At 33.2% G+C, this 23,980-nt stretch overlaps 1 protein-coding gene across 4 annotated transcripts in view; it reads left to right on the top strand.

Moving 5' to 3' along the window:
- Positions 1 to 23,980, top strand: part of TECRL (trans-2,3-enoyl-CoA reductase like) — a 107,993-nt gene that overhangs the window by 19,639 nt on the left and 64,374 nt on the right. For 2 of the 4 annotated variants that reach the window (XM_081042316.1, XM_081042318.1), the window contains exons 2-3: positions 454 to 579; positions 13,348 to 13,399. In XM_081042316.1, coding sequence (XP_080898442.1) covers positions 454 to 579; positions 13,348 to 13,399 — 178 coding nt within the window. The remainder of the gene's footprint in view (positions 1 to 453; positions 580 to 13,347; positions 13,400 to 23,980) is intronic. The other 2 variants (XM_081042317.1, XM_081042319.1) reach the window with 1 other exon arrangement.

Raw genomic sequence — 23,980 nt, 5'->3', positions numbered from 1 at the left:
CATTTTCAGGTCCAGGTAGAGTGAACAGAGAAGTGATATCTTAGTTTGGGCTACTATAATAAATTATCATAGATTGGTTGACTTATAAACAACAGAAATGCATTTCTCAAAGTTTTGCAGGCTGGGAGTACAAGATCAAGGTGCCAGCATGGTGGGATTCTGGTGAGACCACTCTACCAGGTTGAAGACTGTCATCTTCTCATTGTATCTAGCAGACTAAATAGCTCTCTGGCATTTCTTTTATAAGGAAACCAATTCCAGCATGAGGGCTCCACTCTCATGACTTAATTACTTCCCAAAGACCCCACTTCCAAATACTATCCCACCATGCATTGGGATTTCAACATATGAATTTTGAAGGGACACAAACATTCATTTCATAACAGTTGGTGAACTACACACTGGCTCTTAAAGCTTCTGCTTGGATGTTAAACATGTTGTTTCCTCTCACAGTTCACTGGGCAATCAAGTCACATGACCAAACCAGAGTTCAACATGGTGGAGATACAAACGACTACCTCTGGGAGGCCTGCCCAGGGAAGAACAACAAATATTTTGAACAATTATAAATCTACCAGAGTAAGCAAAGACACTTCAACAAAGATATTTACTCCTTTTTTTGTGCTAAAGTTTATTCATTTTAATCATACATAGAGCCTCAATTTTTCATTCTAATTCTATTAATTTATATGTTTAGTTGGAAAAATCTTAGCTGCCTGGTATCTATGCCAGAAAGACAAGTGAGACCTGTAGCAAGCAAGTATGAGGACATGTCCAAGAAATAAGAACCAGAAGCTTCCAGAACACATACTTATAGTAGAAGTTAGTAGGTCCTAGATGGATATGTGAAAATTCATATTACTTTTAGAAGCCTAAGGCTTGAAATAGACATACTGCTTCTTCTGCCCACATTCTGTTATCCAAAGTAAGCCAAAGAACAAAGTCCAACATCGACCAATATAACTTACTAGAGAAGTGGAGGTGAGGAATAGAACAAATATTTGCCAAAATGATCTATTTTGCTACAAATCTTCAGTTTCCAAGAACCATTTAAATTACCCTTCTCTTGGTAGGACAAGACATATATTGTAGGGAGATGAGTATTCAAATCAGATAGATTAATAATATTTGATGTTTAAAAAGGTAGGTAAAATCCTATTTTTTTTAGAAAATTGGCTACCAATCATAAATCATTTCCCAAGATATTTTGTCTGTCTTAACATAGCATTTCTTTAGTCACCAGGGGAATAAACCACATATTGAAAAGTTTTATGCATAATAATTTTGAGCCTGTGTGAGTGTGTGTGTGTGTGTGTGTGTGTGTGTGTGTGTGTGTTTTGTGTGTGTGATTGCTGAAATTCAGTTTAACTGCATTGTACATTTTTCAAAAGCAAACATTAAGTATCTTGAATACTAATGTTAAGTATCTAATATTTAGGAGTCACAGTTTCAGAGTCATTATAAAACTGAAAGTATGACATATATCAAGATGGTACCATGTTAGTTTCATTTTTGTATATAAAATTTGAAGCTTGAATACATTTTTTAAAATTAAAATTAATCAACATATCTGTTAAATATATCATCAGTAGAAGACAAGTTAAGCAAATTAATTATATAACAAAGTTAACTGCTCAGGTGGTTTAAAAACCAGATGTAAATTTTAAAAAAGTAATAACCACCCTACTGAATTTGGTTTTAATTTGTACAATGAAATGATTGAACTACAGTCATGTACCACTTAACAATGGGGATACATTCTGAGAAATGTGTCATCAGGCGATTTCATCATTGTGTGAATATCATAGAGTGTATTTACACAAACTTAGATGGTATAGCCCACTGCACTCCTAAGCTATATGGTATAGCTTATTGCTTCTAGGCTAAAATTTTGTATAGCACACCACAATACAAAATGACGTAAGATTAAATTAAGCACAAGACAAAATTATGCAATCAACAGACAGTAAACTCAAGATGTATGAGGCTGCTACTGGCATAAAAAGGCATACCTTTTACAGCAAATTTTCTTTTTATAAGTAGAAAGAGGATGATCAAAACTAATAATGATTAAAAAATATAGCATAGTAAATACATATACTGATAACATAGTTGTTTATTATCATCAAGTAGGTATTACACATTATACATCATTGTATGTGTTATACCTTTATACCACTGGCAACACAGTAGGTTTCTTTCCACCAGCATCACCACAAACATCAATGTGAAGAACATCAATACACTATGATGTTAAGAAAGCTACTATGTCACTAGGTGGTAGAAATTTTTCAGCTCCATTATAATCTTATTTGACCACTGTCTCATCTGGTTCATCATTGACCAAAACATTTCTATATGGTGCATGACTATGTATTTCTCTTTTCTCCTCAAAATGATTAATATTTTCATAGTTCTTTACTGCTTGATAACAAATTACTAAAAACTTGCAAGGTTAAAACAAAGACCATTTATTTATCTAATTATTCTGTTGTTTGGTGATTTAGATCTCTGCTAGGCTCACTCAAGTATCTGCAGCGAGCTGCCAAGTAGCTGGGTGACTGATCAGGCAGTTAGCTGAAGGAATAGGGGCAACAGGCCCATGTGTCTGTTATCACTTAGGAAGCTAGCTCAGGCTCCTTAACACGACACTGATCAAGGGTGTTATCAGAATAGCAATACACGGCCTATTGAGTGTTAGTTAGATTTGTAACTTGCACAGCTGTATGTTCAACACGTGTTTTTTTTTAATAGAACTTATTTAGATACCTTTATAATGTTACATATGTCTAAAGTAAATATTTTTTAAATAGAAAAGGCAAAATTAATTTATACTGTTAGAAGTAATGACACTGATTACATTTGGGGTAGGGTAATGACTGAAAAGCGTCATGGGGGTGAGAATTGTGGGGTACTGGAAATGTTTCTTGAGCTAGATGCTGGTTACAGGGTGTATTCAGTTTGTAAAGATTCACTGATATATGTGCATTGTTCTTTACATATATTATACTTAAAATTTTTGGAAAAGCAAAACATGAATTAAAATGGTATTAGACCATTCCATATTGTATTACCTGAAGCATTGTGCTATTTTTTAATTTTTACATATTAGTAAATATTTTCAAATTCATAACTAATATAAGAAGTGGTTCTTCTAATTTCAATGTTGTACAAGACCAATTATTTCCTAATTAACCTGATTTATTTAAAATAGATGCATCTTTGAGGGATTAGAAATAATTTTGAATGTAACTTTGATTCCGTTAAGAGTAAAGATGGCTAAATGAACTCTTTAGTATAGGACATTTAAACTGTCTCTATCAGGTGAATCAAAAGAACCAAAAAACAAGGATGTGTGTGTGTGTGTGTGTGTGTGTGTGTGCAACACATGTTTTTGATTACAGCAAATCAAAAGGTCAGCCTAAATTTAAGTCCTGCGGGAAAAAAATTACCGCTTGATAAGAGAATCTACAAAATACTGTGGTTGTTTGTGCAGTCACCACAATAGCATGAGATAGAACAGTATATGATAAAGTACATTTTTTTCTAGTAGTCTATATCCATACATGCATACACACAAAACAGTTTGATAAATAATAGTGTCACCACAATTACTTTAGCATATCTCCCAAATCCTAGTACTAATGAGCCCCTTATTACTTATAATTCTCATTATTTTCACTACATTTGAGTCTTTGTTCAAGATATATTCTACAGCAATACTAATTGAAGGTATATATAAATGTTATCCTTCCCATATACAACTGAAGACAAAGTGAATTTAGCAAATGTCCCTATTATTGTCACTGCAAATCATTAAGTAGAAATCAATTATGTTTTAATCAATAATTTTTCAACAGACTTATAAATCCATACTTATTCTAAAAAAAGCCCTTTGATTCTGGTCATTGCAAGGCAATTTTATCTCTTATTATGATCCCTGAAATATTTTACAGATTATAATTTAAAAATTCAAACTAGATTTAAAACTTAGACATTTTCTCCCTCCAGTTTCATTTGCATTATATTTTAATAAACTGTGTTATTGATGTAGAATTTTTGTATTTAAGAAAATACCACTTTTTTCAACAAAATAAATATGAATTAACTTGAAGTACACACACGTACATTTGGTCTTTCTTCCTATGATCATGAAGCTAAATGATTCATTTATTAACTACTTTCTTCACATAACAGTTTTCATACAATAATACCTGTGACTATTTGGAAAAGAAAATTACTGCCATTTGAGTACTAGAGTTTTTAACAGATTTTTTAAAAAAAAATATTAGTTATTAGTTTTCTCAGAGGTAATACTCGTATTTGAAATGCTCCTTCAGTATTTATACAGAAACAATTTCATTTAGTGACTTGGGTTTCCCAACTTATTTCAGTAATGCCATGTTACATGTAAACTTTCCTGACTGCAAGAATATTTCCTTGGCTTCACAAACTTTCAATAGAAAAACATAATCAAAGTCATCTAAAAAATAATCATAAATGTTAATTCCACTAGGCTTTATTTTATTCTTAAAAGTATGCTTTGAATTCTGTGATCTTTATGGTCTCATCCTGTCTTAAAATATTCTTATTTAGGTTGTAAACCATATATTCTAAAATTATTCCGGAAAGAGTATTAAGATTTTTGTGTTCTCAAAATCTGAATAATTTTCTAATTTACAAAACATTTCTTTATATTTTCAATGTTATTATTTCACATATATGCATATTTATTACAAAATAAATAATGTCTAGGGTATGCTCCTTAATATTTATATGTAATTTTCTGGGAATAAAAGTATTTATATAAAAGTGTATTATTCAGATAAATATATTTTTACAAATTCCTATGGTGAATATTTAAATAAATTAACTTATACATTTATGTTTATTTTATTTTTGAATGGAAAAGACAGTAACCAAAGGTGCTATTGCCACATATAAAGAAACATGATATGATACAAAATTTTGAAACATGTGTTTATATATGTATATATATAAAATTTTGAACAAAACAAAGAACTCATTTAAAATAATTAGTTGTGGTATATACAGAAATACAATTGATATGATATAATTTTCCAATTTCTTAAATAATGAACAAAATCCAGTTAAATTTAAAATATTTAAACCTTATTAGTACTGATTTTTTGGCACATGAATAGTGTGGTGTCAATTTTATTCATAATGATAATTCTTGATATTCTATAAAATATAATACATAGTCTGTTGTAAAAATATATGTATCTGAATAATATGCTTTTATATAAATACTTTCATTCCCAGAAAATTGTATATAAATATTATTAAGGAGCATACCCTAGACATTTATTTTGTAATAAATATACATATATGTGAGATAATAACATATTGAAAATATAAGGAAATATTTTATAAATTAGAAAATAATTCAGATTTGGGAATAAGAAAAATTAATACTCTTTCTGGAATAATTTTAGAGTATATGTTTTACAACCTAGATTAGAACAAAATCTAGTTAAATTTAAAATATTTAAACCTTATTAATATTGATTTTTTTGCACATTCATAGTGTGGTGCCAATTTTATTCAGTGAAAATTCTTAATATTCTATAAAATATAATACATATTATGCATTTGTAAAAATATTTTTCATATAGATGGCTTATTTATAGTTTAGGTACAATCTGAAGATTACTTACTAGTAAAATAATATTTGCTTACTCAGAAAATTCCTTTCCATTCTGAATAAAATACATGCAACTACATAGTCTATTTAGTAGTGTAAAACACTCTAATGGAAATTCTCAGAGGTATTTTTCCCACTTTCCTGAATTAATCAAACTTAAAATATGATTCTCTAGGCTAGTTTAGTTTTCTTCCTTGTGTCCCCAAAACTGCAAAGAAAGAGCTCTTGCCAGTTAGAAATTCTACACTGGATATTTTGTGTTTTTGTGTGTGTGTGTATGTGTGTGTGTTTGTGTGTATTTTCACACTCTATAGTTAATCATTTCTATTTATCTTGCATTCTGTTTCTGTGTCTTTATTGGTAGGCATATTTCTTTTCTGTACCATGTTTACTGACAATTTTTGGATTGCACATCCCAATTTCTCTGTTAAATGAATTTCAAGAGGTTGTTGTTTTTCCTTATCTTTTAATTATCATTTCTCTAGACAGGAGAAACAGTATTCTGGAAACATCTGTTCAGTTCAAAGAGTTCCTGAGAAAGTGGCTGAAATACTGTTTTAAAAGTAGCAATAGTACAAAAATGTATATTTTGTGTGTAAAACATTACAGTAACTTTATGTGGGGCAAATTCAAACAGATCTTACATTAATCACTTGAATGTGAAAAGTTTATTCTAAGTCTATCAATTTAAATGTTGGATAAAGTAATGATAAACCAAACTTCCATTATGAGGTTTATTTACAATTTAGAAGTAAATTTTTGGTTCAGCTAACAAGCATCATTTATCTTGTGTATTTAATATTTTAAGATTTTTCTCGACAAGAAAGAAATGTTAATGGGAATTTCAGAATTTCAGATGTAGGGGTATCTATTTCTCCCATCTGCAATCAATTATGATATATAAAAATGCATACATTATTGTAATGATAGTTTGACCTGTTTAAGTGATTGTAAAACTGGCTAAAAATTAGAAGTTATTATGAATAAACTTCATGGTGAAGCTACTGAGACACCAATTTAGCAATCAGAAAGTCTTATGTGCTCTGTTAATTATCATCTTTTTTTCTCTTTGTGCTCTGAATACAACTAAAGGCCAAAAAGAATTTATCAAACAGAGACTTGTGGCTAATTGAGCAACACTGTCTAAATCATTTAATGTTAAATTGTTTTGCGGGATTTAACCAAAATTGTTCCTAAAAAGGCAGTTCTCAAAGAAAGATTTATTCAAAATCAGCACTTTTCTAACATGGGATAGTCAAATGAAATTTAAAAATATAAATAAAATTAAAAACTTGGTTCAATACTTATAATAACAACCCTCTTCCACCAGGAAAACATAAGCTTAATTAGGAAAGATTAGAAATTCACAGATAAATGCATACATACATCAAATTAGACTATAATTTACATTTTTCTAGTTTTAAGAAAAGCGTATAGCTTTTACACACAGATCTACTTGTAAAAGACTTTTCAGAACAGATTAAGGGACTACACGTTTTCACATGACTTTGCACTCACAACTTTATTTTTCATTTCAATAAAAGTTACTTTAGATTGTATTATATGCTATATGGTGTCCTATATGTAGAAACACAATATACAGTAACACTAGGCCATTGTCCTCAAGGAACTTATAGATTGTTTGAATAGTCAGTATGTAAACAAAAGATAATGTGCTCTCAGAAAATAACAGCTGACACATAGCAAACCATAACAGAGGAGTTATTAATGATGACAATTTTATGTTTTTCCAAATCGGATGGTCCTTAAAATGACTGACGGGTAAACATTTGTTACTCTAGAGAACTGCATGTGAATTTTAGGCATTCCTGTTAGTAGAAGAAACATACGAGAGTGCTTTATGATTAAGTAACAGTAAGATAAAACAAGGAACATTGTTAAGACAAACCACCAGTTTTTACAAATATAAGTGTTGAATAATCAAAATTAAAATATATCACATGCTCAAATATGTATATATATATATATATATATATATGTATATATATATATATATATATATTCACTGTCTCTAAAAACTGTTTTTCAAATATTTCCTAACATCTTGCAGAGAAGTGTCATGTTACAAAATATTTGAAAATTTCATACTCAGAGAATTTTTATGGTCCTTTTTTATTTATAGCATAACAGGAATGAAAATTAATATCATTCTCCAATGCTTAAATCTTATAATTTTCTTTCTTAGTAAACCATATGCATAGAAGACATCAAAAAAAAAAAATCTGGAGAGATCCAAGATGACAGAGTAGAGAAACACTGTGCATGCTTTCTTCCAGGAACACATTAAAATTACAACTAAATTATAGAAAAATAATCCTAGAGAACCATCTGAAGTCTGGCTGAACAAAAGTTTTATAACTTTATATATAAAGAAGAAGCCAAGTTGAGATTTGTAGGAGGGATGGAGATGCGAAACGCAACAGCCCCAAACCTCCGTGAGCTGGTTGAGAACTGGGAGGGATATCTCAGCTGTAGACATTCCCCTCCAGAGGAACAAGAGACCCCAACCCCACAACAGCCTCCCCAGCCCAGAGTATCAGTGCCCAGAAGAGGAGTCCCCACCACATTTGGTTGTGAAAAACAATGGGTGTCCCATCCAGGTGGGACAGAAGGCCGCGGGAAGCCCATGCGTCCTCTTAAAAGGTCTGCACACAGATTGTCTCACTCCCAGGCACTCACCTTGGGTTCCAGTGGAGGAACAGTAACTCAGGGAACATCGGAGACATACAGGGGTCAGAATGAGGTGTGTGGTTTAGGAGCAAGAGCTGGAGGACAGCTGCCATTTTCTCTGTGAGGGAGCTTCCTCCTGTGCAGCTGACAGGTGAGAGCCATCTTCCTGTGTTGAGCTCACCCCCACAGTCCAAATCTGAATCTGATTGGCCTGGTGAGCTCTGCTGCTCCGCCCTGCTGACTCATTGGGACTCTGCTCGACACATCTTGCCCAACACCTGAGGCACTTTCTCCAAGAGAAGCCAGCACTGCTGGCATTGCACTCCTTCTTGAAAAACTATTGGAGTCCGCAGGACCCAGGTGGTCAGCAGCTGGCCATGGTGTGCTCTGAGAGTTTTGCTCAGCACCGGCACCAAACCAGAAAATACTAAATTGGTGCAAAAGTAATTGCGGTTTAAAAGGTTAAAAATAATTGCAAAAACTGCAATTACTTTTGCATCAACCTAACACATTAAACTGTTGGTCACAATTCTTGTCACTCTAGTGACTCTCTGAGGTGCTGCCTCACCCAACTTGTGTACCAACAAGGCTTTACCAGGGTCTGATCCTTAAGGGAGTCAGTAGGCAGAAACTGAACTCAGGGTGCCCCAGCTTTTTGTGGAGTTACCTTAGGCCTGGTACTTGTGTCAGTGTGGGGACAGAGTCCCAGAGAGCAGTTTCCAGGCTCTCGGTCTCAGGTGGAAAAATGCTGGCTTGGGTAATAGATGACCATGAGCTATAACTAGTTGGCCATCAGCTGTAACCAGTTAGCTATTAGCCACTGATATAACCGCCATGGCTACACCGGGGGGTTGGTTGGTTGGTAGAGAAGTGGATGGCAGGCTGCAGATCATGGGGCTCTTGCTTTCTGTGTCTCCAACCCAGATGCCATCGAGAATATAGTGGTATGACTCCCCTATCTATGGCGCTGTTGGTGTTCCTTTTTGGCCTCACCATATCCTATGTTCTTGTGCAGGGAGCAGGACTAGAGTTCCTGCATAGCAGGCAGCCATCCTCAGTTTGAAGCGTGACCTCTCCCATGCACCTCCAGGGTTAATACAGGCAGCAAACAATCACAGTTTGCTTTGGAACTCTTACCAGGTCGTTGCCAGTCAGTCATAGGCAGTGAGTAACCTTGGCCTGTACCACAGCCCCTCACAAGAGGCCCCAGAACCAAAATACTCGGAGGTTGGTTTTATGCCATAACGGAGCAGCACCCAATTAGCCCCACAAGTGGCACAGCTAAACGGTGGTCTCAACAGGCACCAGACCCACTAGAGCAAATACCATCCAGTGTGGTGAGCCCCTTGCAGAGCAGCCTCTAAGTTGTGGACTATCCAAACCCCACAGCCCATCAGCCTGAGGGTCAGTCCCACCTACTGCCATTCCAAAAGCAATCAAGAATCAACCATAAAAGGAGGGCACACAAATTCCACAGAAGGGAAACTCTTTAAGCACCTAGAGCAGTTGACTAGGGAGAATGTGCCAGGGCCCCATAGGGCACTTACTACATAAGGTCACCTGGCCAAGACTGGGAGACATAGAAGATCTACCTAATACATAGAAACAAACACAGAGAGACAGAAAAAAATTAGGAAACAAATAAATGCATTACAAATAAAAGAATGGAGAAAAATCCAGAAAAAAGAACTAAGCAAAATGGGGGCAAGCAACCTACCAGATACAGTGTGCAAACAATGCTTATAAGGATGCTCAAGGAACTTAGTGAGAACTTCAACAGAGATAGCAAGCATAACAAAGGACATAGAAACCATACAAAAAAACTAGTTAGAATTAAGAATACAATGACTGAAATGAATAATGCACTAGAAGGAATTACCAACAGACTAGAGGATTGAATAAGCAATGGGGAAGACAAGGTAGTGGAAAACACCCAATCAGAACAGCAAAAAGAAAGAAAAAATATCCCCAAATATTGAAGATTGTTTAAGAGACCTCTGGGACAATATCAAGAGTAACAACATTGTCATCATGTGGGTGACCACAAGGACAAGAGAGAAAGCAAGGGATTGAGAACTTATTTGAAGAACTAATGACAGAGAACTTTCCTAACCTGGTGAAGGAAATAGACACACAAGTCCAGAAAGCAAAGGTAGTCGCAAACAAGATGGCCCACAACAAAACACATTATAATGAAAATGGCAACTGTTAAAGACAAAGGGAGAATCCTAAAAGCAGCAAGAGAAATGTAATTAGTAATGTAAAAGGAGATTGTCAGCTGGTTTCTCAACAGAAACTTTGCAAGATAGAAGGGGTTGGCACAAAATATTCATTGTGACAAAAAGGAAGGACCTACAGCCAAGATTACTCTACCCAGAATTAAAGGACAGATAAAGAGCTTCCCAGACAAGAAGAAGCTGAAGGAGTTCATCACCACCAAACCAGTCTTACAAGTAATGTTTGAGGGACTTCTTTAAGATAGAAAAATAATAATAAAAAAATTATGAATACTAAAATAGCAATTACTACGTGTTTATCAACAATTACTCTCAATGTTAATGATTAAAACACTCCACTCAAAAGACATAGGGAGTTCTGAATGGATAAAATAACAAAATGCTTACATATGCTGCCTATGTGAGAATAAGTTCAAATTGAAAGACACACAGAGTTGGAAAGTAAAGGCACGGAAAAATATATTGCATAAAAATGGAAACAAAACAAAGCAAAACAAAAAATCTGGAGTAGCAATACTTATACCAGACAAAATAGACTTTAAAACAAAGGCTCAAACAAGAGACAAAGAAGGACCCAGTAATCCCATGTCAGGGTATATATCTGAATAAACCAAAATGAATTTCAATGGAACATGTGCATACATATGTTCATTGCAGCATTGTTTACAATGACCAAGATGTGGAGGCAGCCTGGGTGTCTGTCAACGGAAAAATGGATAAAGAGGTGGTACATATATACAATGGAATATTGCTCGGCCAGGGAAGGGAATGGGTTCTTGCCATTTGCGGTGGCATGCATGGACCTGGAGGGTGTTGTACTGGGTGGAGTGTAATACAAATGCAAGGTGATTTCACTTATATGTGGAATTTAAAGAACAAAATAACAAACAAAACAGAAACAAACTCATAGATACAGAAAATATATTGATGGTTGCCAAATGGGAGGGAGTTTGGGGGTGAGTAAAAAAGGGGAAGGGATTAAAAAGTACAAATAGGTTGTTACATAGTAATCATGGAGATGCAAGGTATGTCATAAGGAATATAGTCAATAATATTATAATAACTATGTATGGTGTCAAATGGGTACTAGATTTGTTAGGGTGATAGATGGGCGGAGTTGGGGGCAGGGTGAAAAGGTGAATGGATAAAAAAGTACAAACTGGTAGTTACAAAATAGTCATGGGGATGTAAAGTAAAGCACAAGGAATATAGTGAATAATATGGTAATAACTATGTATAGTGCCAATAACTATGTGTGAGTACTATACCAGTAAGGGGGATAATTTCTTAAATTATATAAATGTCTAACCACTAGGCTGTACACTTGAAATTAATATAGCATAATATTGAATTTCAAGTGTAACTGAAAAATTTAAAAGCCTGGAAAATGTGAAGGAGAATAAGAGGACCAAATTTCTAAGTATAAAACAAATACGTCATGGGGATTTAATGTACAGCATATGCAATATAGTCAATAATATTGTGTTAGCATTGGACAGTATCAGATGGTTGCTGGACTAATTATAGTGATCACTTCTTTAGGTATATAAGTGTTGAATAAATATGGTGTAACCCTGAAACTAATATAATATTGCATATTAGCTATATTTACAAAAATCTTAAAATAAAAAAGCATAAAAATAATAAAATAACAATGGAAAAAATTGAGTTGTATAGTACACCCTTGGTTATAGTTCTACTAAACAGAGAGTGGAAAATGGTAAAATAAATGCATTCGTTGTTATACTTTTTATAAAAATATTAAATATAATGTAATAATGTAAATAAGAACTGTATGAGAATTACTATCATTATTCCTCTATGCATGCTATTTTTCATTTCACCTTTTGAAACAACCCTGAGTAGATGTCAGTGTAACAAAAATAAATAAATAAATAAATAAATAAATAAATAAATAAATAAATAAATAAATATTTCATGTACACAATATTCTTTACATGTTTAGACAAAGAGAAAATATTTTTCTTACATGATCATGACAATGTCTTTTGATATGAACAAGTTAGAAAGTCAAACAGTCTTGTGATGGCTTGAAGTATTTGGATAGAACTATCCTTATCACGAATTTTCCAATTTAGACGAAACATTTATTTTATTCATTTTCTAATATTATAAGGAGTTAATTTGAGTAGATTAAAACCAAACAATTGGTCAAACCACTATGCATTTAAAGGATCCATATTATATAGCTATCATGGATTTTGACGGATTGATAATAATTTTGGATGGCAGTTTTAACAACATAACTAACTAGTGGGCTTAGATATAATTTTTTTTTTCTCATGATTTTCTGAAGTAAACATGTCCCTCTTTATCCATATAAACCAATTTCACATTTCAGCCTCCTCGGTCATTTACTCATTACCTTCTATCTATCTTGTGCACTTACTCACACTTTTAACTGATAATGTCACAAATTTGAAAACTAGAAATTGAAAATTATGAGGAAATTCAAAAATATATTTTAGACATATATATTAGGATGAACTCATATAATAACATCATTATTGCTATATACAAATTAAAATTTTGGAAAAGGTATACTGGTATAATGTTTCAAGTTGTCAAAGCAGTAGTGACTGAAAAGCTAACCAAAACAAATAGGATATTTTGTAATAATTTTACAGTTTAAACATATTAAATTATGTTTTCTTAATAAACAAATATACAGCAAACAGATGAATCCCTTTTCTTTGTAATTCTCTGTCTCTATTTTCTTCTCCTTTTTAGGTGATGCAAACCTCTACTATTCATGATGTCAAACAAAAATTTCACAAAGAATGTAAGTTTTATACAGACTTTTGAATTTATCTTATAGTCTTATTTTAATCAAATTGGCCCACATTTATCTGTAGGAATAAGTTGCAATATTATGATGGATAGAGTGTGTGAAAACTATATTTTAATGTGAAACTAGGAAGTAATATTATGCTAAATACCATTCACATTCTTGTATCTTACTCTCAAATTAAGGCTTAATCCTCAAAATTTGTTTGTTTTTTCACAAAACTGTTTTCTAGTTCATATTTGAACATTTTTCATTCTAACAGAACACTTCCTATATATAAAAGGCATTAATCAACATAGCATATTTCTTAATATTTAAGCAAAATATTAAGCAAAGTTTTTACTTCATGTGTTTATATCTATCAATTTGATTCCACATAGGATTTCTTTTTAAGATTTTATTGGGGAAGGGGAACATGACTTTATTGGGGAACAGTGTGTACTTCCAGGACTTTTTTCCAAGTCAAGTTGTTGTCCTTTCAATCTTAGTTGTGGAGGGCGCAGCTCAGCTCCAGGTCCAGTTGCCATTGCTAGTTGCAGGGGGTGCTACTCACCATCCCTTGCGGGAGTCGAGGAATCAAACTGGCAACCTTGTGGTTGAGAGGATGCACTCCAACCAACTGAGCCATTTGGAGCTCAGTGGTAGCTCAGCTCAAGGTGTCCAGTTGAATCTTAGTTGCAGTGGGCGCTGCCCACCATCCCTTGCGCAACTGGAGGAATTGAACTGGCAACCTTGTGGTTGAGAGCCTACTGGCCCACGTGGGGATCAAACTGGCAGCCTTCAGAGTTAGGAGCATGGAGCACTAACTGCCTGAGCCACCGGGCGGGCCCCACATAGGAAATTTTTATATATTTAAGTTATATTATTTAATTGTATTAACAGATAAATATAACTTATTAAGAGATCTCTTATTATTATTTACTTGGGAATATTTTTATGAAGTTAATTTAAATTAGAATTTTTATTTTAGAACTTTTTAACAAAGTTTACTCATAACTTATATTGAAAATATTTGTAATTACTAGGGAGCATTTTTTTTTAAAATAAGCTTTTCCTTTTAGAGCAATTTTAGATTCATAGCAAAGTGGTATATTCACATCAGAAAAGTATCCTTTTTACAACTCATGAATCTACATTGACACTTGTTACCCAAAGTCCATAGTTTTTATTGGAGTTTATTCTTGGTGTTACACAGTCTATGTGTTTTGCTAGGGAGGCTTTTAAGTTCTTTGGATTTAGTTGAACATTTTTTTTCCTGAAAATACTAAAGCTTACAAACTAAAATATTAAACTGTTTAACACCTTAGAGTAAAATAAGTACAACTGTTTTATTATTTTCATTATTTTCTTTCAGGAAAAAAATACAGAATATTTACTGAAAACTTTCTATACATATGGCATTATGATAGTAGGCATAATGACTAACTGAATGAAGGAAATAGACATCTGCATAGGCCTTCAAAAAATAGCCTCCTGAGGAAGATATTAAATGTAATATAAATATATATTATATCTACAGTATATTAAATATGGAAATCAAACAATGTATCTAAAATTTTTAAACATTTTGGGGGGAAGCTATAATTTTTAATAAGAATAGAAAGCATAAGCAGGTTGGAACAGAATTATTTGAAACACGCTTCAAATTCTTGTAGAAGGTGAATCCTGATATTTTACCATATAAAGATGTGTAAGGTTTGAATATGCAGAAAACAATCATAATGGGATTAAAATAAGAAAAAATAACAAAACAATATAAAACAGTAAAACAAAAGATCTGTCATAGATTAATTCTCTAGTTTTAGCATGATAATCAAATTATTTTTCCATTTATGCCAATATTTTATAAATTGAAAAAAAATTTCAACTCCAAACTTGTGTCTTTTCACATAATCTATGTGAACCATTTTACTCTGTTTCTCCCCACAAGCATTTCCAGTTTATTTGCATTCTAAGTGTATTTATTTTGAGTTATTTGTATGTTTGGATAAAATATGGTTCTCAATAAACTAGTAATTTAATTGACCTCTCGAAAAATGTAGATCAATTTTATATAATAAAATATTTTCAAAATATTTAAATTGTAGTAATAAGTGTGAAGACATTTGAAAATAACTTTTTTAGTTGAAAGCAGAATGATGCAATAAAATATTTGCATTTAAATCAATATGACAATATAAGAAACATAGAAACATGTTATTTCTATATTTGTCTGGAAATGAGGAGATGAATCAAAGGCTAATGTATGTGTAGAAAGAATGTGCAGTCACCTTGAGTTGTGATTCTGCGACTAGATTTATGATAGCTTGTATCTACATATAGACATACATGTACATAACAATTACACAGAATACTAAAATTGTAGAACCGGAAATTCTGTATTTATGTGATCCAGAGACTATTTCTATGTATCAGGAAAGTGAGTTTGGTTATTTGTGCAAAATTATAGAAATGTCCAGTTTCAAAACTGGACAATTAAATATATGTCAATAATATGGGTAGTTTTAATAGCAGCTGTATGAAGGCTTATGGTTTCTTGACAACTATTATTTTACTTTTCTGAGCACAGTTCTAATTTTTAACAGTTTTTCATAAATTGCAATGTTCTTCACTTTTTCAAAATTACCTTTATCTTGAAAGTGTATCCACCACTAAAGAAAAAATGATATTCAGGAAAATTTGCATTTATTATACTATATTTTAAAAACTTATTGGTCTTCAGGTTCTACAGAACACAGAAAAACGAAAACAGTTTTTTTGCTTATATTACATTACAAAGAAGTATCTCAAAGCAATTAAACTAGACATTATGTTTAATATATTTACCAAATAGTAAAGTAAACCAAAGAAATGTTGTTAATACTAACAATATGTGACTGTATGTACAATGGTAAAAAAAAAAAAAAAAAAGAGTTATGTGTTTATTGCCTTCATATTTTATCTCTGTAGCATATTTTAAAATCAGGTAACATTGAGTATTTTATTCATATTTATAAATATATTACACCAATAATAATACATCATAGATGTGGTTATATTTAAATAACTACAATTGTTAAATTTGTATGAACTTCTTCACTTTCTGACACCAAATTATTTTTTCATTATAACATTTCTGATGGTGTTTATTTTCAGGCCCTGGAGTTAAAATACGAATTGTTAATTTTGCAAGGAAAAAAACCTTATCAGATGACTGATTGACTAGTTTCCTGAGGAGAGAATTCCCCTTACATGTTATTTATGTGCAATCTTTTCTCTCTTAGGTTCAGAGTAATCTTCATTTCTTATCTGCCTACTATTTTTCTGACTTCCCTCATCTTTATATTTTTCTTAGTTTTATTTTGGAACATTTTTACTGTGATTGTTCTTTTCCTGTAAAATGCCTATCTGATGTTTTTCCAAGGTTCATAATGTTTCAGTTCTGTTTTTTTTTGTAAGAGTCATATTTTAGATTACCCTGGTGTAATCAGACTGGTGAGGAAATGGAAAGGGGTGGAAACTCCCATTGCAATCTTAGCTGTTAAGGCAAAAGGGAATGAGTTATGGTTTTCATGAAAAAAAGATAGCTATTCAACTGAAAACTATTTATATGCATATACACAAACATGAACACAAATATATTACTTTCATCTATTTCTCCTCTCCTCATTTAATATACCAAAAATGGTGAAATGCCCTCAGCTACAAATCCTCCACTAATTTTTCTTTATCTTCATCTATTTATTCATTATCCCTTAAAATTATTGTTCTTGCTTGTGTCTTTAAGTCTCTCCTGTAGAGCTTCAGTGATCTTCACACTCATATCTCTATAGATCACCCTCATTCACCCCCATCTCACAAAGGTTGCAGAGAGAAATTAAACCTTTTCAAAACTGAGCTGAGAAATTGGGAATTATACAAATAAATGGAAACATATACCATGCTCATGGATAGGAAGAATAAATATAGGTAAAATATCCATACTACCTAAGGCAATATATAGATTCAACACAATTGCTATCTAACTACCAATGACACTTTTTACAGAACTAGAACACATAATCCTGAAAATATATGTGGAAACATAAAAGACCCTGAATAGCCATGGTGATCTTGAGAAATAAGAACAAAGTAGGAGGTATCATGACCTGACATCAAATCATACTGCAAGCCTATAGTAATCAAAACAGCATGGCACTGGCATAAAAACAGACACATAGATCAGTGGAACATAATAGAGACCCCAGAAATAAATCCATACCTATATGGTCATTTAATCTATGACAATGGAAGCAAGAAGTTACATTGGGGTAAAGACAGTCTATTCAATAAATAGTGCTGGGAAAACTGGACAGACACTTGCAAAAACATGAAGCTGGACCACCTCCTTATGAGAGTAAATTCAAAATTGATTAAAGACTTAAATATAAAATCCAAACCATAAAAGTCCTAGAAGAAATATAGAAGGAAATATAGGGAGTAAATTTGCAAACATTACCCTTAGTAATATTTTTACTGATATGTCCCCTTGGGCAAGGGAAGTAAAAGAGAAAAACAAACCTATGGGATTACATTAAAATAAATTTAAAAAAAAAATCACAGCAAAAGAAACCATCAATAAAACAAAAAGGCATCTTACTGAATGAAAGATATTTGCCAACAATACATCTGATAGTGTGTTAATATCCAAAATATTGCATACCAGTTTCGATGATTCTGTTTACTTCAGACCATATGCATACCTGGCTAAATGACTTGAAAGAAGTTTTTTACATCTGCATAAGATCCACTCCTATCCCTGAAACCGTTAGTGAGAAGCTAAGCCAGAATGGCAGGAAGGGGTTGGCCATAATGTAATCAGCACTTTGTACTGCCTAGTTCTGCTCCACAGGGACTGCCCAAGTCAACCCCCTCGGACTAATTTTGTGGTTAAAACATCCTGATAAGAGGGAAGTAAAATCCAACTAGAATTGTGTGGTATTTGATGTCTGCACAGAATATTAAAGCTTACCCGTGGCTTAATTTAACATTAACCTCATTATAATATAGTTGAAGTAAATTAGCATCGCGGGTTTACCCTTTTCCCCACCCCCATGGATTTTTTCTGTGTGTGTTATGGGTAAGGACATACACAGAAAGGAATGGGTTATATAACCTACACATATCAATCAAATGACACAAGTCTGTACCTCACACATAGATCTGGTCCACAACCAACAATATAAGCTAAGCTCAAGCCCCAAACCTTTTGGTGCCATTGTATCTCTTGATTTGGCCTGCTCTTCCCTTAGAATGTATCCTAATAAACTTTCCTTACTGTAAACCTCATGTTTGCTGATCGGTAATTCTTTACTGAGTGGGCAAAAGGATCAAACTATTACTCCAGTAACACAGCTACCTTGTATTAGAGATTTATAATAATACAAATATAAAATACTTTTATCAAATACTCTGTTACAAGTTTCCTAAAATATTTCCATGTAAGAATTTTTTTAATACTCACAACAATTCTATGATCACCTCGTAGTATAACAAATGAAAGTCTTCAAAAATAATTAGATAACTTATCCAAAGTCATAACTAATAAGTGGCAAAGGTGGAATTTAAACTCAGAGAATATGACTCTGTACCCTGTACTCTAACCATTAATATTCATAGCCTCTATTTTACTGAGTGATATTTTTCATTCATTTATTCTGGTAAAAATGCAAATAATACCAGTTTATTTTACTTGGGAAAGGCTACCATTAGTCACTGTTTGCAAATAGAGAATAAACTAGAAAGTTATTTCTTCAGTTTAGTGAAAGAATCATAATTTTGAAGCTCAATAATGCTTTGATAATTTACAATGTAATATTTCACAGAAAATGTTTTATAAGTTTCCTCATGATTATCTTACAACATAATGGCTTAATCTGTTTGTATTATCTATTTCATCTTATAAAAAATCTGGGCTGAGACATTATCAAAATGGCGGCGTGAGGTGAGCTTCTGTAAAGCTCCACTGGAATTTACAACTAATCAAACAACAATAACTCCACAATGGACTCTCTGCACAGCACACAGGCAAGACAAGGAGGCCCACTACTGAATTCACCTAAAGAGACCTGGCGCCCTATGACCCAGGCAAACTGTTAACAGAGGAGAAGCCCATTCCCCAGGGAATCCCACCATGAGGTGAGAACCTGGAATAGTGCAGACAAAACATAGCACTACTGTGTGAAAGAGGGAAAAAAACGGCTGAGTCAGAGAGAAAATAAAACATTCTACCAAAAAGTATTGAAAAACAAAACTAAACAAAAAAGACCCTTCCTATCAGCCTGTTGCAGAAGCCACTCCTGTAGATGTCTAGGAAGAGAAATAATAAATCAGTAATTGCCATGAATAACCGAGGCAACAAGACAGCTCAGAAAGAAAGTGAAAAGACTCCAGAAAAGGAACTTAAAGATATGGAAATATGTGACTTAAATGACAGAGAATTCAAGATTGCAGTTCTGAAAACACTCAATGAGATGCAAGAAAACACAGAAAGTCAATGTAATAAACTCAGAAATGCAATCAAAGAACATGAGCATTTTATGAAAGAGATTGAAATTCAAAAAAAAAGAACCAAAAGGAATTTCTGGAGATTAAGAACTCAATGGAAGAAATTAAGAATGAAATAACCAGCTTAGGTAGTAGAGTTGACCATATGGAGGAAAGAATCAGTGACATAGAAGATAGAAACCTGGAAATTACACAGATGGAAGAAGAAAGAGACTTGAGACTTAAAAGAAATGAAAGAACTCTACAAAAACTTTCTGACTCTATCAGAAAGAGCAATATAAGAATAATGGGCATACTAGAAGAAGAGGAAAGAGAGAAGGGAACAGAGAATATATTCAAACAAATTGTTGATGAGAACTTCCCAAACTTGTGGACAGAACTGGTTCCTCGAATCCAAGAAGCAAACAGAACACCTAATTACCTAAATACCAACAGGCCTTCTCCAAGGCACATTGTATTGAAGCTGTCTCAAATCAATGACAAAGAAAGAATCCTCAAGGCAGCCTGGGAAAAGAAGATGGTAACCTACATGACAGAGAATTCAAGATTGCAGTTCTGAAAAAACTCAACAAGATGCAAGAAAACACAGAAAGTCAATGTAATAAACTCAGAAATGCAATCAAAGAACATGAGCATTTTATGAAAGAGACTGAAAGGAAAGCCCATTAGATTATCATCAGATTTTTCAGCAGAAACTCTACAAGCCAGGAGGGAGTGGAACCAAATATTCAAACTATTGAAAGAGAGAAATTATGAGCCAAGAATAATGTATCCAGCAGAGATATCCTTTATATATGAAGGAGGAATGAAGACCTTTCCAGCCATACAGGAGGTGAGGGGATTTTCTAATACACGACCTGCACTACAAGAAATACTAAAGGAGGGCATTTGACCACCATCAACAGGGACAATTTGTGGCAACCAAAACATAAAAAGGGGAGAGTAAAGGCCTGAACCAGAATATTGGAATGGAGAAAGTAAGCGTGCTAAAGAAAATGGAATACTCTAAATATCAAACATTCTTTTACATAAACTTAAGGGTAAGCACTCAAAAAAATCCAGAACTTAAATATATACTGTAATAAAGAAGAAACAGAGGGAAACATCATAGAATACCACCACACAGAAATAACAGACAACAACAAAAAGGCAAAGAAACAATGGACACAAAGCCTTACCAGAAAACTAAAGATAGAATGACAGGAAATTCTCACGTATCAATAATCACCCTACGTGTAAATAGACTGAACTCACTAATAAAAAGGCACAGAGTAGAAGATTGGATCAAAAAAACTAAACCCAACCATATGCTGTCTCCAAGAGACACATGTCAGCTATGAGGACAAGCATAGATTCAAAGTGAAAGGGTGGAAATAGACACTTCAAGGAAATGATACCCAGAGAAAATCAGTTCTACCCATACTGATATCAGATGACACAGATTTCAGGGTGAAAAAGGTAACACGAGACAAAGATGCACATTTAATAATGGTAAAGGGGACTATACAACAAGAAGACATAACAGTCATCAATATTTATGCCCCCAATCAGGGAGCACCGAAATATACCAAGAAACTACTAACAGAACTAAAGGGAAAAATTGACAAAAACACAATTATACAAGGGGACTTAAATACATCATTGATAGCTGTGGATTGATTATCCAAACAGAAAATAAATAATGAAATAGCAGCCCTAAATGACACATTAGATGAAATGGACATAACTCACATATATAGAACACTTCATCCTAAAACATCAGACTATACATTCTTTTCTAGTGTACATGGAACATTCTCAAAGATAGACCATATATTGGGAAATAAAATCAGCCTCAGCAAATTTTAGAAGAGTGAAATCATACCAAGCATATTCTCTGATGGCAAGGATTTGAAATTGGACATCGACTGCGAAAAGAAAGCAGGAAAAAACACAAACACATGGCGATTAAACAACATACTTTTAAAGAACGACTGGGTCAAAGAAGAAATTAGAGGAGAGATCAAAAGATACATAGAAACAAATGACAATGAAAATACATCCTACCAAAATTTTTGGGATGCAGTGAAAGCAGTTTTAAGAGGGAAATTTATATCATTACAGGCCTATCTCAAGAAACAAGAAAAATCCCAAATAAATAACCTCATGTTACACCTTAAAGAACTAGAAAAAGAAGAACAAGTGAAACCCAAGGTCAGCAGAAGAAAAGAAATAACAAACATCAGAGCAGAACTATATGAAATAGAGAACAAAAAGACAATAGAAAAACATAATGTGACAAAGAGCTGGTTGTTTTAAAAGATTAATAAAATCGACAAACCCTTGGCTAGACTCACTAAGAAAAAAAGAGAGAAGACATTAATTAAGAAAATCAGAAATGAAAAAGGGGAAGTTATCAAGGACACCACAGAAATACAAAGGATCATGTAAGAATACTATGAAGAACTATATGCCACCAAATTCAATAACCTAGAAGAAATGGACAAGTTGTTAGAAACATGTAGCCTTCCAAGGCTGAACCATGAAAAACTGAAAAAACTAAACAGACCAATCACCAGTAACAAAATTGAATCAGTCATCCAAAATCTTCCCCAAAGCAAATGTCCGGGCCCAGATGGCTTCATTAGTGAATTCTACCAAACTTTCAAAGAGGATCTAATACCAATCCTGCTCAAACTCTTCCAAAAAATTGAAGAAGAGACAGTACTCCCTAACTCATTTTATGAGGCCAACATTACCCTGATACCAAAACCTCGTAAGGTCAACACAAAAAAAGAAAACTACAGACCAATATCTCTGATGAATCCTGATGCAAAATATAAACAAAATTCTAGCAAATCAAATACAACAATGCACTGAAAAGATTATTCATCACGACCAAGTGGGGTTCATCCCCGGGGCACAAGGATGATTCCACATCCGCAAATCCATCAATGTGATACATCACATAAACAAAAGAAAGGACACAAATCATATGATTATATCAATTGATGCAGAAAAAGCATTTGATAAGATACAACATCCATTTATGATTAAAACACTTAATGAAATAGGTATAGAAGGAAAACACCTTAACATAATAAAGGCCATATATGACAAGCCCTCAGCTAATCTCATAACTAATGGTGAAAACCTGAAGCCCTTTACTCTACGTTCAGGAACACGACAGGGCTGTCCCCTATCACCTCTGCTTTTCAACATAGGGTTGGAAGTCCTTGCCATAGCAATCAGGCTAGAGAAAGAAATAAAAGGCATCCAAATCGGGAATGAAGAAGTTAAAATATCACATTTTGAATATGACATGATGCTATATATATAAAATACTAAAGACTCCACCAAAAAGCTGTTAGAAACAATCAACGAATACAGTAAAGTTGCTGGCTACAAAATAAACGTACAAAAGTCCATTGCATTCCTATATACTAACAATGAAATCTCAGAAAAAGAAATATTAAAAAAAAAACAATTCCCTTTGCAATTGCAGCAAAAAGAATAAAATACCTAGGAATAAACTTAACCAAGGATGTGAAGGACCTATATGCTGAAAACTATAAGACATTTTTGAAAGAAATTGAAGAAGAAACAAAGAAATGGAAAGATATTCCGTACTCATGGGTTTCAAGAATCAACATAGTTAAAATGGCCATATTACCCAAAGCAATATACAGATTTAATGCAATCCCCATCAAAATCCCAATGGCATTTTTTAAAGAAATAGAACAAAAAATCATCAGATTTGTTTGGAACCACAAAAGACCCTGAATAGCCAAAGCAACCTTAAAAAAAAAAAAGAACAATACTGGAGGTATCGCTCTGCCTGACTTTAGCTGTACTACAGGGCTTCAATAATCAAAACAGCATGGTATTGGCAGAAAAACAGACACACAGACCAATGGAATAGAATTGAAAACACAGGAATAAAACCACATAAATATGGACAGACAATTTTTGACAAAGAAGCTAAAAACATACAATGGAGGAAAGACAGCCTCTTCAATAAATGGTGCTGGGAGAATTGGATAGCCACGTGCAAAAGAATGAAACTGGACT

This window comes from Rhinolophus hipposideros (assembly GCF_964194185.1).
Source record: "Rhinolophus hipposideros genome assembly, chromosome: 1".
Lineage (NCBI taxonomy): Eukaryota > Metazoa > Chordata > Mammalia > Chiroptera > Rhinolophidae > Rhinolophus > Rhinolophus hipposideros.
The sequence above is the reverse complement of the archived record's forward strand: the minus strand, read 5'-3'. Positions and strand labels throughout refer to the sequence as shown.